The sequence below is a fragment of the Rhipicephalus sanguineus genome, chromosome 1 (assembly GCF_013339695.2).
Source record: "Rhipicephalus sanguineus isolate Rsan-2018 chromosome 1, BIME_Rsan_1.4, whole genome shotgun sequence".
Taxonomy (NCBI): Eukaryota; Metazoa; Arthropoda; class Arachnida; order Ixodida; family Ixodidae; genus Rhipicephalus; species Rhipicephalus sanguineus.
The window spans coordinates 211,237,922-211,256,763 of record NC_051176.1 but is presented as its reverse complement, the minus strand read 5'-3'; the positions used below and the strand labels follow the sequence as shown (position 1 = coordinate 211,256,763).

Below are 18,842 nucleotides of genomic sequence, written 5' to 3'. Positions count from 1 at the left end.
GCATGTGAGTACTGTCCAATTTCTGACATTGCCAGGAACGCAGAAGATTGTCGACAGTTGGCCCGTTCATTTACGACAGAAGACCAAGGTCGCCAGAAGCGTAGGCACAATGACAACCGACCTCTTGCTGCTTTCAAGACGGGTGCCCTCGTCTGGCTTTGGCTCCCACCGAATACTCCAGGATTTTCCTCCAAGTTACTGGCCCGATATCACGGCCCCAGTGTCAATAGTAGCATGGGACATGAGCTTGCGTTTGCATGGATTTTGGCTGCTTGACGCCCGCCGCTCTTCAACGCCCTACTCTCGACGTCTCTCGGCTTTCCCTGAAGATGTGTCACTAAACCACGTCACACTCAGTTTATTTTGTTACAACATGTAAGCAGATGGAGCTGGAAGGAAACTGAAATCAGTGCTATATTCGTGTGTGTGCATGTGTGTGTGTGTGTGTATGTGTGTGACTAAAAGTGCTTGTCACAATGTCACGTACCAATCATTGAGTCATTGCCATTCTCCCCTTCTGCTCTTTAGAGTCTCTGTCTCTGCTACATATCAATCTTATGGAGTACATCTAAACTAGAGGTCATCCAATCATTCCCTCTGTTACACCTTATGAAGTGCTGGTCATACAGAGCATCACTTTACTGTGGGTAGAGTGCCATGGTTATTCCTTCCCTTCATGGGCATAGCCAGGATTTTATTTTGGGAGGGGTCCAACACCCCTATTATAGTGCATGTGTGTGTTTGTATGTGCACAGTAATATACATGCACGCAAACTGCAGAAGTTTAGAAGGGAAGGTGAACACCCACCTCTAGACGTGCCTATGTTTCCTGATAACATTATCATGCTCATTGTAAAAGTATGCTTGTAGTATATGTTCTGAAGACAGTGAGCTAAATGAGGCTGCTGCTGCATGCTACTGCTGCTGCTGCAGCAGCAACTGTAGTCTAAGAGGTATCTCGAGCTTGGCTCTGTTGTCAGTTGTTTTTGTTGCTGGTCATCAGTTGTCTTGTGCTCATGCTCATACTATCTAGCTGCGGCAATGCTTTTCAATTAATGTTCACAGTTGTTAGTAGCGCCTCGTCCTGTCTGTCTAAATTCTTTGCCCGTTTATTGCGCTTCACTTTTTTACCAAGTAGTCTGAGAGAGTCACCATTATTGCCCTTGATTCAGATAGTGGCACTACATTTGATTGCTTCAATGGGAGCAGGTAAATATGGCTTGCCCAGACATTGTTGTTAAACATTTATGAGGCATATCAGTTATTAGTTGGGCTCATTTGTTTATGGTGGTTTCATAAGCTTCCTGCTACACATTGGAACATTGCCGTATCTTTCCTTTTTCGTATGAGAAATTGATATTTTAGGGGATGGTGATGACTTGGCTAAGCATGTGTGTTAATTGTGTTCTGTGCTCAACAGTTATATGGAACTAGCTATTGAGTAATTGAATATGCAAGTTAACAGTAACAAGAATTTCGCATACACAAACAAGTTTGTAACAAAGCTTGACTACCTGTACCACTTCTTCCGTTACTACGTGACAGAAGAGAGAGACCGTGCATAGATTTGTGACGTGAAGCTGTCCATTTGTTTTCAGGCAAATCGATGCATGCATATACAATAAATAAGAATGGCTGTTTATAGAATGAGGACAGAAAAGATAGGGAATGATTAAATGCACTAAACGTGTTACACTTTTTCTTCTCCTTGCAGAATGGAACAATGAAAGAGCTCTGTGTTGGGCTCAGACCAGTTGATGAGCAAGAACTCAGGAACTTTCCACCGAAATACAAGTAATACGCTCAGCTCTGTTACAAGAATTGTGATTGGATCTCAAGGAATGGAATTAAGAAAAAAAAATAAGGCATTATCACCAATTTCTGTTGCTTTTTTGCAATAGCAACTATATGAACGCTCCATGCAAACTTGCGGTGTGATGCTTTGTGCCAGCACGCACACACACTCATACACAAGCACCAGAAATGTGCTTTGCTGTAGCACTGGCACATGTTCCAGCCCAGCATGTGCTCAACATCATTTCAGAAACAAAATTTGGTTAAAAGAAATTTATCCTTGCCATGGGAAACTGTTAAACCTCCAACTACAATGCCTGAATTTCAGTTATCCTAGCACCTCATGGCACTACACAACACTAGATTAATTCCTACTGATCCAAGCGATAACACAACTGTTCTGTTTGCATGGAATGAACGACACTTGGCACTCATTTTGAGTCCATGAAAAGCAGTTGAATTAACATGTTCATTGGGCTGATTAGCACATCTTCTTAAACAGCACTAGACAGGACACAGAAAGGAACAACAGGACAGAGTTCTGAATGTAGAGATGGAGAGTGCTTGGACACAAATTAGAGCCTAATGTACAAGAAATGAACATTAACACTTTGTTCATTTGGATTCGTTGGTAAATGTTTTTAAAAAGCAGAACTTAACTATGTCACACAGGACGCTGAAAATGACCATAGGACACTGCACTCCTGTGGTTATTTTCTGTGCCTGTACCAGACACTCCCTGGGTGACACATTTCAGATATGAAAACAACACAAGTTTGAAATGTTAAAGGTCAAATGTGGCTCAATATGTTTTCTTGTAATAGTTATCATCCTGACTAAAAGCATATAGTGGTTCTGCTACAATGCCAGCATGCATGCTGCATTATGAGGAATGCCGTTACTACAAAAACTGTCGTTTTATGAAGTTGCCCTTTGGCAAAACGCACCTTCACTGAATTCCACAGCTTAACGTTACAGATGTTTCATTGCCTGAAAGCTTTAAGATATATTTTTCTGCTAATAAGTTTCACCCATTAGCACTATTTATAAAGAACACTTTATAAAACGCTGAAAAGATAAGCAAACAAATATGCTCCTCCATCTCCTCGAGGCGACTTATATAAAAATATTCTGAATAATTCAAATGTTGGCAAAACCCTTGCTTAAAGACCAGACAGAGTAAAAGTGTTGAAACTTTATGCAATGTACAATTTGTGAAAAATATTAATATACATGAAGCTTACATATAGCCTGAAATTTTGGCTTTCATGCAGTAATTGATTTAAATGGAGTATTAAACTGAGCAGAAATATTGCTTTTTAGAGAATGAAGACCCCGTAAATTCTTATCATTGAGTGTATGCATAAAAAAGCAGAAGTTCAGGGGAAGATGGAAGCTTGACGAGATATGCTTGCCATATGTGGTAAGCTTCATTGAAAGGCATATGATAGACATGAGGCTCATATACAGTTCACATGTGGTTGCCATATGTTGTAGTTAGGGTTAAGGAGTGCCTGGGCATATAGGTGCATTCGTTTGTCATTTGTGTTCACAACATCATATTAATTTTCATCAACAGTATACTGGTGCTCTTACAGGTATGGAATATTCTACAACAGCATTCTAGCAGACCCTAGAAAGTACTTGAAATGGCTTACTGACAAGTAAGTAGATTTCTGTTCGTACTAAATACTCAGAATTTTCTATCAAGTGTTGCTTTGCAGGATATTATGCAATGGTGGGCACATAAAGAACCAAAGTGTCAAGGACCTGCAAGACCTTAGGGATTTTAGTGTTGTGGTCAACTGCAGTGGTCTCAGAGCCAAGGAACTTGCAGAGGATCCACTGCTGACTCCTGTCAGAGGACAGGTTATTAAGGTAATGGTTGTGAACAGCTCACAAGTATGCTTTCTCGTACAGGAGGCCTTTTCAATATCCCCTGCTTGAAACTGTGAGAGAATAAGCGTTTGTACATTGTAAACCTTGATCTGGGTCTCCTAGAAGGAAAACTGTTTCATGTAATCAAGGACAAAAAATTAGGTTTTTATCAATGACAAAAAAAAGTAGGTTTTTAAGATGGAAGATGAGTGCAAGTAGTACTTCCAAATAGATAAACTTGTTTTCAGAATAATTAGTGCAGCTATCAAAATGAATTCAAAGCTGTTTTTTTTCCACGCAGGTATTTGCTCCCTGGGTGACTCAGTTTTATTATGCTGATGGCTGCTACATCCTTCCAGGGTAGGCATTGAACTTAATGATTGACACACCATCTGTGCAGAGAGAGTGCAAAGTGTGTGAGAAGGACAGTGTATTTGCACCAACTGATTTTGACCCTCTTTGCATATTGAAGCTGCGCATTGTGCAGGCACAAGAATTTTCTGCCTATGATGATAAAGTAACCCGAGCTGCAGTGTGCATAATAGATGTATACTGCATATAGTCAGCAATATTCTTGACTCACCCTTCTTGCATGCATACAGTAGACTCACAATAATTCACACTATGATAATTCAAACTTTTGGTTAGTTCAAACAAATTTCAAATTTTTGATTGGCCTGCAGTTTTTTCAATGTATCTTAAAGCCGCTTAGTTCAAACTGCTCCATCGCGTTTATTCGGTTAATTCATGCTTGCTTGTCCCTGCTGGAAAATGTCTGCTGCCTTTGTCGCTTCTTGCTGAACACTTGCATTCTTACATCACAAACAGTTGCATATGAAGCCGGTTGCCTGTCTACATGTGTCAAAGCGGCCAAAGCCTAAAGAACACCAGATGGTCAAAATTCCCAGAGCCCTCCACAGTGGCGCCCCTCATAATCATATCGGGGTTTTGGGACACAAAACCCTAGACATTACTAAAGCGGCCAAAGTACACGTTACACGCCACCCTGCGTTGACATCAACATGGAGCCGGCGCCCGGCGGAGCACAAGACGGAGTTTCAGGGGCTTTATAGTGCGCGCACCGTGACCGCCACAAAGCGAGGGGGAGGCAAGGTGCACACTATAGAAATGGTGTCAGCCCTTCCCTCACCCTTACTAAGGTGTATGAGTCAACTATGAGTTGATTAGTTAGCTGTTGGAGATGTGCCAATACCCCCAAGTGCAGTCCTCCTAACTCTAGTGGAAACTGAGCTATGAATTTTGTACAGTCCAATCAGGCCCTTAATGTTTATTAACTATTAAATGTGTGTTACGTAGCCCTACGCTGATGTACTGCGTATTCACCAAACGTCAATTTCCTGTGTTCACTTAGGCCGAACCAATCTGTTTGTTTCTGTAGTTTTGATGCACACTGATCACTATTCAATTAATTTTCATTAAATATATGTGAGGTTAATTGGCCCTTTTCTGTAGTAAACTTATGCTTCTATATCATATCTGTCATATGCAACCATTAGCACCTCTTTTTATGCTGTTTTATTTAAAATTAAAAAGAAAAAATGGACAATTCTGTTAGCACGTGCGAAACTCCTCTTAAGTCACTTTTGCCGCAATACACTAGTGTCACGCGGAAAAGCGTACTAAGATTGGGAAGGCACTACCAGCTAATAATATGAGAACTTCTGATAATGCAAGCAAAATCCTGGGGTCACTTCAAGTTTGAATTATTGAGACCCTACTGTATATAGAAATGTTACAGTTGCTTCAGCAACAGTCAAGATGAATGCAAATGTGGGACAAAGCAAGGAAGTGCAGCTATATGTAGGGTAGCTCAATTAAACATATTGCTGGTATAGTTGATTTGTTCTACTGAAGGAATGATGCAGAGTACAGTCCTCACGGATTGAAATGCAACAATTTAGGGCGAAGTAATGCAGGTACTTATGTTTCCACTGCCTTCAGTTAGCATGATATCAGCACTATTATGACTCTAACATTAATTTTACATTAGAGCCGACCTTATTTTCAGCTGCCAGTTTTGTCGCTGTGGTCACGAGCAGTTGTGCATACCAGTCTTCATGCTGAAAGTTTTCATGTCACGTTTCAATCTGTGAGGACTTTACAAGACAGAAGTGACCATGACACCAGTGACCATGACCATGACACCATGACACCAGTTAAAAGCAAAATGTCTCTGATAGTAAGAAATAGCATGTTGCAATGGTTGTAAATGCCGTATACTGGTCCAGCTGCTGTTAGATTCATGCACTGGGAATTTAGAAGTCATAAGGGGGTAGTGACTAGGGGCAGGAAGACAGCTTCCTGCCTTCGTGTGAATGTTTCTGCATATGTTGCTGAGTGAAAAGGTTAGATGAAGCCTGTCCACCTACTGATGGTTAATGTATGATTCAAATCCTGCATTCCTTTCATTTATCATATTGCTATTTATGGTAAACTTCTACACTTTGCCCCCTTCATTATACTCTTTTATCATTCCTTTCTCGGCTTCTTGGCTTTGAAATCAGCCTTAAGGTGGCCAGCCACCAACTTTCTTACAAGCATTCTTTCATCTTCTCTCCGATCTTATTCTTTATGACTTTCAAGCCAATAGATTTGTTTCCTCTTCCTGTATTACAGTTAAACCTCAATTTAACGAAACGCAATTTAACGAAAGTCTTGGTTTAATGAAGATACCCCGATTCCCCCTCAGACGCCCATAGGGTCCAATGCTTTGACAACTCAAAATAACGAAACAAATTTTGTGATCTGTCCCGATTTAACGAACCTTTTTTCGAAAACCAAGATGGAAAATTGATCATTTTTGGTCTGCTTTGAAGAGAACGCCCCAAAAGTTATTGATCACAAGCCAACAGCAACATCGCGGAGCACCTTTGTCTGATTTAAACTGCATGGCACAAAAACGAATAATTTTGGGTTGTGTTTACCAGATGCGCCAGCGGTAAAGGCATTTCATGTCGCATGCCTCAGATGGCACGCGCCGCCGTTCCCGCCGCCCCTCTTCTGCGGATATTCCTTTGTCCAAGGCTCCCACACCAACAGCGAGTCAAGTGATGGGTGCCCTTGATTTGCTGCAGCAGTTTGCTGGAACACACGAGGGGACGGAAGATGCATTGGACGCACTTAAGACACGAAAAATCCGTGCGGTCGTTGCTTACAAAATGCAAGCAAGCAAAGATCACCGACTTCTTTGCTAGGAAATAAATTTGTTGTCCCGTGTGGCCCTTATTGTTGAGGTAACAATTTTTGTTGCTTCATATACCCTAGAGGTGTCGGTCGTTTCCGAAGGCCACAATTTCATTTTTGGCGCACTTACGCTACGCAAATATGACGCCACGGTAGCTTTCCGGATGCCGCTGCACCATATATTTGAATGTAACAAATTAAGTGACCGCGAAATGCCTCATTCGATTTAACAAAGTTCCCAATTTAACGAAATAATTCACAGCTCCCCACAATTTCATTAAAACGAGTTTTAACTGTATATCCAAGCATTGTTTCCTATGACCTGACATGGATGCACTGCCTGTAATCTTGGTTCTTCGTAGATGTGACGGTCGCACACTTTCTTTCAACATCACTCTATGCATCAGAGTTTATAGGGCTTGAGAATCCAGCTTTGCTCTCTTGTGGCACCACATAGGTGAAGCAGCAGAATCAGTATATTAATGTAAGTTTGTGTTAATGGTTCTTTCTTTGTCCATACCCAATTAAACAAGTCAAAGTTCTGCTTCAACCAGCATGAATACTTATTTCACAAACACTGTGTGTATGTTTCTATGTTCATGTGTGTGTGCACATTCATGCAAAATAACTATTCAGGCTGGTTGTTGAAGTAGGACTTAGGCTTGTTTAATTGGGTGTGCACAAAATAACCATCCACACAAACTTACATCAATATTTTCATTCCACTGCTTCACCTATGTGCTGCTGCAACACAGCAAAATTGGATTATCAAATCCTGTAAGCTCTGAGGTATGCAGTGGTAATGATGGTGTAACCAAGGTTACAGGCTTTGTCTCCATGTTCAAGACAGGGGAAATATGGACGGTACAAATTACTGTTCAGGTGTGGGGTTGAATTTACTATTAGAAGACTACAGCAAATTTATCACAAAGAATCTTTCTCTCTTTTCTGAAGTAATAAGGGATAGAAGAAAGGCAAACAGGCATGATCACCATGAATGGTATGACTAACCAGCACCTAGTGCATCATGCGCTGACACCACAAGTGGTAATGGAAACCCAATCGATTTCAAAAACACTCTGCACTCTTCATGTTTAATGTAGATTTGACATAATGTGCTTCATAGCTGCTTGGTGTACGCCAAGTGCACCACATTTCAACGTTTATAAAATTGGTTTGGTTGTAGGGCTGAATTTTGGCAAGCACCTTTTGGCTATGCTCCTAGTGGAATGCATAAAGCAACAAGACTATCAGAAAGTAATACAACTTTGTATCATTACAACATTGCATGTTTAGGTATGTACCATGGCATAAATATCCTGCCTTACAGTGCTTGCAAAACAATCACTTGCAAGGGCTCCATGATGTGACAAATGTGCAGAATGTCTATATGTCTAGTTTCCCTCCATTGTAACTAGCACATGTGCATGCCAACATGAGTTTTGCTTTGAGATTACAGAATGATTCATTTAAAATATATGTGGCATTTTTTTCTAAAAAAGCCAAGTCCACTTTAACTGAAACTGAGAACACCATACTTTTTTGCTACTGATAATATCGTCGGGCCTACTCCATCATTTTTTTTTGCCAGTGTGCTAATGTCACCAAAATACCTCAAATCTATGTGGCTAAATTCTATATAGCCCACTATCGTCGGTATTCAGGATTAACATTTGGATTTGGCTCTTATAGATTGGAAAATTTCATTTGGGCTTGAATTAGCTCATAAAAAGAGTCTAAATCATAGCGAATGAATAATATAACAATACTCTGCGACAAAATTAGCACCATCCTTGTGCTTCCGTCAGTGCCGTCCTTTTTTTGTTGCATGGGCGTAATGGCGATGACTAGACTTGTAGAGCGAGTGGTCTTTCCAGGCAAAAGGTGCACCATTCTGGACTGTTGGCTGCGTTTTCTTATTCTTGGCATCTGTTGAATGCCTTCGAAAAATGCCGCAGCTCTTCTTAGCTCGTTTTACGCTATGCCATTTCGGATCACCTCTTCTTCTTCGAGAAATAGATTAGTGCTCAATATCTTCACTTGAGTTGTCTTCTGTTTCAAATATACCGCCTTGGAGCAAAAGGAAGACAGGATACTTTAGTGCAAAACTCGAAAAGAAACACTAAGAGGCAGCAAGAAGTACGAAAATCGGACTCTTACTCTTTATATTGGAGTTTTGCCCTACAACATCATGCTGTCCAGTAAGTACCAACATGCCCACGAAAAGCTAATTGTGGAACAAAAGCACGATAGCAAAGAAACTAGGACACAAATGAAACAGATTGGATGCGGCCATGTTGGTTGTTTTGGTTATGGTTGTTGATGCCGCGCTGTTTTAATGGATCTGGCAAAGTTTGATTTAAACAGGTGCAGGATTTGGCTCATTTTTTATTTGAAACTGCCTTTTTGAGTTCACGTTACAATCAGGAATTGCCCCATTTCGATTACAGTTGTTTTAAATGAGGAAGTTACTCAGGCTTGCTTTACGCTCCCATGAAATTCAGCCCAGTTTCGGTTCCTGGATTTGACTCTTTTAGAAAAAAAAACCCCCACATATGTCCACTGGGCTTTACATTGTGGTCTGTTAATCATTAAACTGGCAAATCGGTTCTGCGAAAGCCTGCAAAGCGGAGGAAGAATTTTTTGTCAACTGAGGAGCTTTCTTTCTGAGAAATCCATATGAATTTCCTCTTTAGTGTTGTGATGCAAAACGAATGGATGACAATTTTTCCCCTTTCATTAACCATCAGATTGTAGAAACACTATGACAAAGTCCCATTTGGATTGTTTATAGTTTGCTCTTGTCTGCAATTTTCAGGACTGAGTATGTCACACTGGGGGGCACAAAGCAGCTTGGTGATTGGAATATGGCTGTCTCTCAGCATGATAGGGACTACATATGGAGCACATGTACTGCGGTACTTCCAAGCCTCAAGGTACATTGACTCACATAACTGTTTTAGTTGCAAAACTTCATGTTGTAAACGTTGGGAGTAAGATATCTCAGGTGAATTCTTACACTAAATGCTAATAGCGTGCGTAGGGATTACCATGGTTCTTAACGGACCCCTGACAGCGAAAATTTTGTTGGTGACTTTTTTGCTGTAATTTGTAGCTTTGTGTCTGGTAATCTCTAAATTAAATCGTAAATGCTCTAGCGTATCGTACAACTAATTCTAGCGTAGTTAATTGTGACCATTTTAGCATCACTTCAAAACGCCCGCCTAAAAGCCACAAGAAACTGGCGCCCCATGCGGGGGAGCGTCAAAGACCACGTGCACTCAAGCTGTGGTGACGTTGACAGCGCGGTTTTCAAATCGGGGCCCCGCGCGCGGTAGAGATTAAAAGTATGTGGGTGCCTCGGTATGGGTTAAACCTGTTAAGCGCCCTCACGAAAACTACCTCGAGAGCAGCCCCGACAACAGAGCCAGAGGGGTGAGGAACAATAGGCCTCGCCGGGTGCCAGTCGTCGTATTGTACACGTGCGCCCCACAAACCTTCTGTGACGTCCACAATACTTGCTTTACTCGTGGAACGTCACACGGGGCCTCTATCTACGTCATACCAAGATGTCGCAAGGTGCAGCCAACTCAAGTGAACACTCACGCTTACTTTAAAACCAAATTAAGATATCTTAAAGGCAACGTTAGTCACTAATAATCGGTCAGATGTGCCCCCGTATACAGGAAAGTCAAACTACACAAAGATCTCGGGGTTTCAATTTTGGTGTCAGGGGTCCTTTAAAAGTTTGTACCAGGCTGACAGATGACGCAGATTGGAGTGGCAATTGGGAAGATTTTAAATTAGTGCTTACAGTTGTATCTGGCTTTTCCTTATTTGGTAGCTTCTGACCCCATAGCAAGATTGTTGTGCCAGAATTCCTTCAACGCATAAAAAAATCACCAGTTCTCTTTTATTCTGACCATTTCAAGATATATACTAAGTGGAGCACATCTTCTTGGTGTTTAAATCCCATCGTCTATAGCTTTTGGCAAGACTATTACTGTTGAACATGCTCAAACATGCTCACATATCGGTGATACCATGTGACATCCCCCCATTTCATGATGTTCAGGGATGCCTTTGTAAACGGACCATACGCCAAGCAATTCAGGCCTTATACTGCTTTACAGAGTTGACAGATATCTAAGAGCAGAAAAATTACGACAAATTTTTTCTCAGTGCTCCTTTAAAAGCACGGTTATAACAGGTTAACCTGCCTACCACTGTGAAGCTTCGGACTAATGAGTAATAAGCTGTAAATTGATTCTTATTCTTTTAAAAAAATTTTTTTTATCGAAAAGGAAGGATTTTTTTCCTTCAAGATAATGTCTTGGAATTGCATTTTTTGTTGTGGTCAAGATGTACATCAACTTTACACCTTGAAAGCAGAAACTTTCATTTGATGTCCTGGATATGCTTCCCGTAATCTAGTTAGTCAGGAGCAAGATGGCTTGTGAGCTGTCCCTTACCAAACATATCCCCTTCAGGCGCGAATTATGATGCACTGTCTGTAAATGTTTCACATTTGCATAGCATAATTCCAAAGCACTCAATATTTAATTCCAAAAAGAAAATGAATGAACGTGTTGTTTTGTCTGAGTTTCAGTAATTCATCCTAATTAGCATGCAATTAAATATTTAATTAATCTGCAGTCGGTCATGTTCCATTTTTACATAACAATAATGAAATTGTAGGCTTGAAATGTGTGCGCAATTAGTCTTTGGTTGTATTCATTTCAAGAAAAGGAAAATAATTTTGAGGTTGGTCCTGGAACGCGGCATGTCGAACAACCCGTCGAACATCGTAGTGCCTTTAGCAAAGTGATTGGTTACAGTCATACGCAGCATATTGAAGTTAGGTCAAGACATACTGACTATGCGGAAGGTTCAAATCATCGAATGAGCAATGTATCTTGCGCTCCTTTCGCCACAAGTCGACACATCTAGCGTAAACAAGTTGCATACACAAGCGTAGCCACCGCTGCTGAAGGGGATATTTTAGCATTAAATTTTGTGATAGCAGGAAAAAGTATTAATCTTGTTCTTAAAGCTATGTGCATTTAATAGGCTTGCTGTGGTGCCTGTGGATAAAATTAGTAATATTTGAAAGTTAAATGCACCCAATAAAACCCATCAAGTTGAAGGTAACTTTCTTTTTTTCAGTATAGTTCGTTGACTCAGAACATGCAGTATGTGCTACTTCAGAAGCTTGACTAATGTGTCTGTGTGACTTCCTTATTAGGATGCTAAAGTGATTGAAGACTGGGTAGGACTGCGCCCTTTTCGTCAGCCAATCAGAATTGAGGCAGAAGTTCTTGGGAGTGGCAGCAACCAGTGCAAGGTATTGTTATATGAATTACTGTGCTTTAAAACAGCATAATCTCGATGATACAGACATGTCATGGTCACAGAAAATATTTGTGTTACTGCGAGTTTGTACATACAGTCGAACCTCGTTAATACGTACCCGCTTTAAGCGTACTAACGGTTAAAACGTAGTTGCGACGAATCCCCGACCGAGTCTCATAGAGCCTAATGCATTCGCTGACCGCTTAAGCCGTAGTGCTTCACCCTACGCCTACCGGTTAGTGCGTACCCTGCGTACGGCGATAACGTTTTGTGCCATAAAATTTTACTGCGCCGCTGAACTTCCCGACGCCACAATGTGCCGCCAAAGGTTTTCAGTCTTTTCGAGAAGTGCGTAGATCGGTCGATCACCGATTCCGACTTCCGCGCGATTGCGGCGATGCCTTTGCAGGTAATCATCGGGAAAGAACGAAGGTGTGGCGGCGGCCACCGACGAACGCGCCAGCATGACTTATCGCCGACAACCTTATCACAATAAGTATCTTCAGATATCTGCTCGGGCACGCGTGCGGCGCAGCACTACTTTAAGCCTACTGCACGCTTTTAATAGGCGACAACCTGGACGCGCTGGGCCGCCGATCGCTGCCGCATCGTTGTGCGGGGCCGTGTTCAAGCGCGCGCCGCTTTGTAGAAACGAAAGCAGCTCGCTGTTGCGGAGTTGAGCGTTGCTGGTCGTGGGCGACGAGAAACCTCTTTGCATAGACGCTATCACGCTAAACGCACGCGTACGGTACAGCAAGCGTAGCGCTGTTGTAACCATACTGCACGCTTTTATTGGGCGACCACCCAAACGCGCTTCTGTCCGCTGCCAGGACCGCTAGAGCGTCGCGGAGTGCGCATCGCTTGCAGGAAGTTCGTCATCGCCGCATCTGTGCACGGTCTGGAGCGAAGTGGGTACGAAGAACACTCCCACGACAAATGCGCGCGTGCGGTGCAGCAAGCGGCCCGGCAGTGACGCCGTGAGCCGAGAAGGCGACGCGCTGCACGCAACTAGCCAGGAGACGATCGGCTCCACGCAGCCGTACCGCGTTGCACTGGAACTGTGTCAGTTTTCATTTAGTAGCAGATCGCGGTACAGACGCACACACATATATCGCGGAAAGCCGACACTGTCCGTTCTGTCGCTACGTTGGTCACTGCGTATACCGGACCCTGTAATAGTTTCGAAATGCTCCTTGGCGTCGTCACCACGCGCTATCGGCACTATCGGACGGTCGTGCGAGAGTACCAGAATCTTTTCTCCAGTTTGGGAAAAAGAAAGAAAAGGCTTTGCAGTGGGTACTTTAGGCAATATTTGCGGTGGCACTGTGTTTATTTCTTTGCTGGCGGCGATGGCGTATGCGAGGAGATGCAAATTTTTACTTGGTGGTTAATGCGTACTACCGTTTAGTGCGTAGTTATGCGGCGTTCCGGGCAGGTACGCATTAACGAGGTTCCACTGTATAACACAAGTTCGAAATAGTATTAATGAGCACTAACAGACAATAATGCCAAGGAAGGTATAGGGGATGTTATTAGTAGTAAATGTAAGGTAAATGTGAAGAAAGAAAAGTGGAACACTCTTTTTTGCCTGTTGGCGTCACGTAGCACGTGATACTTATTATGAGCTTGCAGCTGACGAATAATCCCTCGCATACTAGTACCTGAAAGCATCAAGTCTGCCAGACCGAGACCCTCGCTATGAATGAAGGAAAGAAGTGGAAATTTTGAGGGCTCGTTTTTCTTTGTTATACACAATATTAATGAGCACTAACAGACAATAATGCCAAGGAAGGTATACGGGATGTTATTATAGTAGTAAATGTAAGGTAAATGTGAAGAAAGAAAAGTGGACGAAAAGATGACTTGCCGCAGGCAGGGACCGAACCTGCGACCTTCGAATAACGCGTCCGATGCTCTACCAACTGAGCTACCACGGCGGCCATTCTCCCGTCCACTTTATGGGGTGTTCCACATGACGGCGAGTGTGGAATGGCTACTGGCGGCACTGACTGACGCTCCCACGTTAAATGTACATATATAACCCATAAAATGGATGGGGAGATGGCCGCCGCAGTAGCTCGGTAGAGCATCGGACGCGTTATTCGAAGGTCGCAGGTTCGGTCCCTACCCGCAGCAAGTCATCTTTTCGTCCACTTTTCTAAGTTCGAAATAGGTATGCCAAATTATGGGCTGGTAATTGTTCACATGAGTACAATTCCTTTTTGTCAGCTGGCGTCAAGTAGCACATGATGATGTGCTATGTATATGATCACATGCTAATTTAGATAGTCACTCACATTACAGATTGCGTGCTCCTGTATACATTTTTTTTTTTCAGCGCATGATTATGTGCTACATAAGATGAGCTGGCTAAAAAGAATGTACCACATTTGCCACTATGGCTATAAGGGGCACTGGCTAACACTCCCAGGATTACGCGTACAGAAATATCCAATAAAGTGCACAGAGGAACAACTGCTACCGTAACCCCATTGGCGGAGCATTGGACGTGAAATTAGAAGGCCATGGTTTCAGCCCGCACTGGTTTCATATTGTCTTTTGCCCACTTTAATTAACAGCCCTTTATGTCATAATTACTACCCTGCAACTAAAGACTACGTATAATAACCCTATGCCTTCCTTGGCTTTATTAGGCTGCACCTAAGAAAAAAGCGGGCCCTTTTATCCTTTCAAAAATTCATAATAATGGATTTTAATACACGTGGTGTCTGTGGGCTTCTCATCAGGCCCAAGTAGTATTGGTGTAATACCTTGGAAGACATATGAGTGGGCAGCATATCAGAAAGAGCTTGGGTTGGGTCTGTCACGTTTTTGCCCAAATAAGTTCAGTGGGAATTTAGTACGTGATTTTGATCAATAATATATACCCGTGGTATGATTTGAACTAGGGCCCACTGGTACAAAAACCCAATGCTCTAAACATTAGGCCACTGGTTCAGTATTCTAATGCATTCTTAATTTTTAGTTTTGCCAGTGATGGCAGCCAGCGATTTTCGAGAAGCTAATTGAAAAGTGCATTCACCTTTATAAATGAAAAGAACATGTCTAAAGGCAATTTTATAGGTTGATTCTTGAACACATACCAAAGAATCACAGGGCAAAAGCACGTCATGATTAATTCTCACCATTGCCACTCAAAACGAACTCGTCACAGCTAGTATATTCAGATCATTTGTGTGGGTAAAACAATAAATAAGGATAAGTTTGAAGCAAGTTTGGGACTGAAAAAAATCCTTCACTTACACCGATTCCCACAGTACGTGGGACATGCATCCATTTCTTTTCTTTATTTGCTCCAGGTTACATAACTGCAGACTAAACGTTTGTGCATGACATATATATAATTTAAAAGGAAGGTGTTCTCCTCCACACTTAAACTTGAATGCTGTAGCATAACATATAGCATTATGATGAGCAAGCAAAAAGACTGTGAATGTGTCTATGTCTCTCTTATACTGCAACATATTTAAAAAGAGGAAACCCCATAGTCTAATCAGTCATGTTGCTTAAGCATGTTAGACTCAGTATAGACAATTGTGCACTCATTTCGTGTTTTACTTATTTTTATGCCTCTTGAAGGTGGTTCACAACTATGGCCATGGAGCACATGGAATAAATACATCCTGGGGTACAGCACTCCATGCAACACGCCTTGTTAGTGACATGCTGCAACACAAAATGACTAGCGCTCTTGCAAAGTTGTAGATGTGACAACTGTTACTCTCTTTAGGTGACAAGCTACACTCGAATCACATGAAGCCTGCATAGCAAGGTGATTGAAATAAAAGCAGACGTTGAAGAAAAAAAAAGATTTCTTGGTACTGCAGAGCCACTTGCAGTAACAGCATCTGTGCATACATGTTTTCAGAAGTAAAGCAAATTTTGATAGGAAAAAATCGTCAAGAAGAAAAAAAAAAATACAGCTCCACTAACGTGATACCTGGGGAGGTGCGAAGCACCGGTGTTTTCCATAGGAACACGTCAATAGCAATGAGAGGACGCTGTCCTCTCATTGCTACAGACAGCGTCCAGTGCCCATCGTAGACAGTGTCCATCGCAGAAACAGAGCTTTTCCTGAGCCAACGCACCGTCTTATCTGCCACTCGGAGAAGCGCACGTGGCATTGTCTTTTGCTGACAAGCACGCGTTCTCGTGAGCTTTTCCTGAGCAAACGTGCCGTCTTATTTGCTGCTTGCTTTACCGTGACAAGCTGTGACGACAGGAGACATCGTGACAGGCTACGACAACAGGAGACACCGACAGCCCGAGCGCATAAGGTGCTTCGCACCTATAAAACTTGAAATGCACCAATATGTACCAATGTTGCAGAAGAGCCATGGGCAGCACCAGGATTTTTTCCCCTAGGAGGGCAGCCATGATATCCAGGTCATTCAGGGAGGGGGGTCAGGGATGTGGGGGAAGTATGCATTATAGCTACCCTATAAGTTATGTGGCAGGTCGGCAATGGGGAAACAGGTCAAAATTTCAGAGGAGCAGCTGCCATCCTTGCCCCCTCTCCCTCAAGCTGCCCCTGGAAATTTGATGTTGACGTTTATAGGCTGTACAGCATGAACAGTTATTTATGGTTACCCACAAAGTAGGTGGTTTTAACACTCGAAGTTGCCAGTAAAGGATGATAAGTCTGCTATAAACAATTGCAATTATTTTTTAAAGTACTGCATGAACATGAACTCAACTGAAATCTAGGCAAGTGCAATAACACTAAATAGTTTAGCGGGAGAACACCTATTATTTTATTGTTATTATTAAACTACTATTTTATCACATCAAAATAAAAACTTCACCCTGAGCTGCATTGAGCCTGTCATAAAATTATGAACAGAGGTGACTGATCTAGAAAGCAGAAACGGTCAAACTTAACTATACCACACATGAAATTCCTGAAAGTCCTGGAGAATCAGAATCGTATCTAAAGAATAAAGCAGTTTTTTTTAAATGTATATACGCTGAAAAGACCTGTAATTGTTTACTTCCAAGATTTTCATGAAAAATAATGACATATTCAGTAACCAAAGAAAACTCTACAGACGTGTATTTATTCAAGATGTTTATTGCAAAATACATGAAGTGGTGTCGCCAAAAAATCGGTAACTTGCTGAAAATGGTCTGCACTGAAAGTAACTGTTGTTGGCGAACACACAGTGTATGCAGAAAAGCTGAATCATTAGAATTTGCTTTACATCAATGCAATCTGCATCCTGACATTTACCAACTCACGGCTACACTAAAGATATGTTTCCCTGAAAAGAATATTGTTCCTGTTAAAAAAACCACTGAATATACTTCAGTACTGGATGAAATTCGTAATATTGAGGATTCATGTAATAACAGACCACTGGCAGCAAAATTTCGAACTCTGTATGTTTGTGTTGCTCGATTCTCCTGCATACATAAGTACAGCTGCAGCAGAAGATTAGCACAAGTGCCAAAGACTGGAACAGCAAAATTGTAACTCGTGGCACTCTTGTTCCTGAGCATGCCAATAACTAATGGCAGGCATGATCCATGTTTTGAAATGGCAGAAAGCAGCGCATCCTGATGCCAGTGCTTTGAATGCTAGTCGTTATTTTGGTCCTCCAGCCATTGGTCACTTGCGCCAATCTTCTCCCCTGCAGCTGTACTTATAACCAATGTATGCAGGAGTGTTCGAGTGGCAGGACCTCGCAAAATTACCAATATGATGCACTTAGTGGCTCCTCAGGCTCCCTGGCTCTGTAAGTACTGTCAATGATGTAGGTTGGAAGTATTTGTGGATAGTGTACAGTCTGCTTCCTTGCTCCTTTATCGGGCTGTGCGCAAACAGTTCTCTATGTTTGACTTCTTGCATCTGAACATGCGTCCATAATGGGGCATCAGTGCATGGTGCAACAGTGCCCACCTAAGCAAATTGAGAGACTGCACCACAGCATCCATAGTGTTTCTCTTCACATGCAGGGTGCCGGTTCAGCAACTACCTATGATGCAGAGCTAGTTTTTTAACCTTTTGGACACACACTAAAACTGGTCATACTTGATGATGCTAGCAGCTCTGAGGTGGAAGTTATTGCCACAGCAAAAGTTGCGTTGAAATCACTAATTAGTGAAAAGTCATTAAAATTTTAATTACCAGCTTAAGGGCAGTTGTTTATATATGGAAAAGTTGTAGGCCATTGCAATTCAAGGCATAACCATATTTTTTAAATCTTTAATTTAATATTTTTAAGTGCATCAGCACTTTAATAACGTGAATATTTCTTGAAGCATTCAGCTCCTCTCTTTTGGAGTCAATGAGCCACCACAGCTCAAGTCAGCAGGCCTCAGTCATGGTCTGCTGCTTCCACTAGCGTCCAGCTACTCTCACACCGCTCATGCAATCCTCGTTCTCCTTGCTTTTCACAACTAGTCGTAATGTGGCAGATGATGGAAGCTGTTGCACTTTACACGCTGCCCTTCCCTCTGCGAAGGCAATGACACTGGCCTACGATGACTTGCAGCTATGGTAGAGCACTTCCTGCTGGCAGGAAGAACCTGGTGTGCCTGTGCACCAAAGGAGGATGCATCACAGGAAGCAACGTGCTGAGTCGTCAAGGCCT

At 42.2% G+C, this 18,842-nt stretch overlaps 1 protein-coding gene across 2 annotated transcripts in view; it reads left to right on the top strand.

Moving 5' to 3' along the window:
- Positions 1 to 16,058, top strand: part of LOC119406648 (D-aspartate oxidase) — a 35,295-nt gene extending 19,237 nt beyond the window's left edge. For both annotated transcript variants that reach the window (XM_037673389.2, XM_037673383.2), the window contains exons 4-10: positions 1,715 to 1,794; positions 3,393 to 3,458; positions 3,519 to 3,672; positions 3,974 to 4,032; positions 9,695 to 9,812; positions 12,122 to 12,220; positions 15,829 to 16,058. In XM_037673389.2, the coding sequence (XP_037529317.1) occupies positions 1,715 to 1,794; positions 3,393 to 3,458; positions 3,519 to 3,672; positions 3,974 to 4,032; positions 9,695 to 9,812; positions 12,122 to 12,220; positions 15,829 to 15,954 (702 nt within the window). In that variant the 3' untranslated portion in view covers positions 15,955 to 16,058. The remainder of the gene's footprint in view (positions 1 to 1,714; positions 1,795 to 3,392; positions 3,459 to 3,518; positions 3,673 to 3,973; positions 4,033 to 9,694; positions 9,813 to 12,121; positions 12,221 to 15,828) is intronic.
- Positions 16,059 to 18,842: the final 2,784 nt, after the last annotated feature.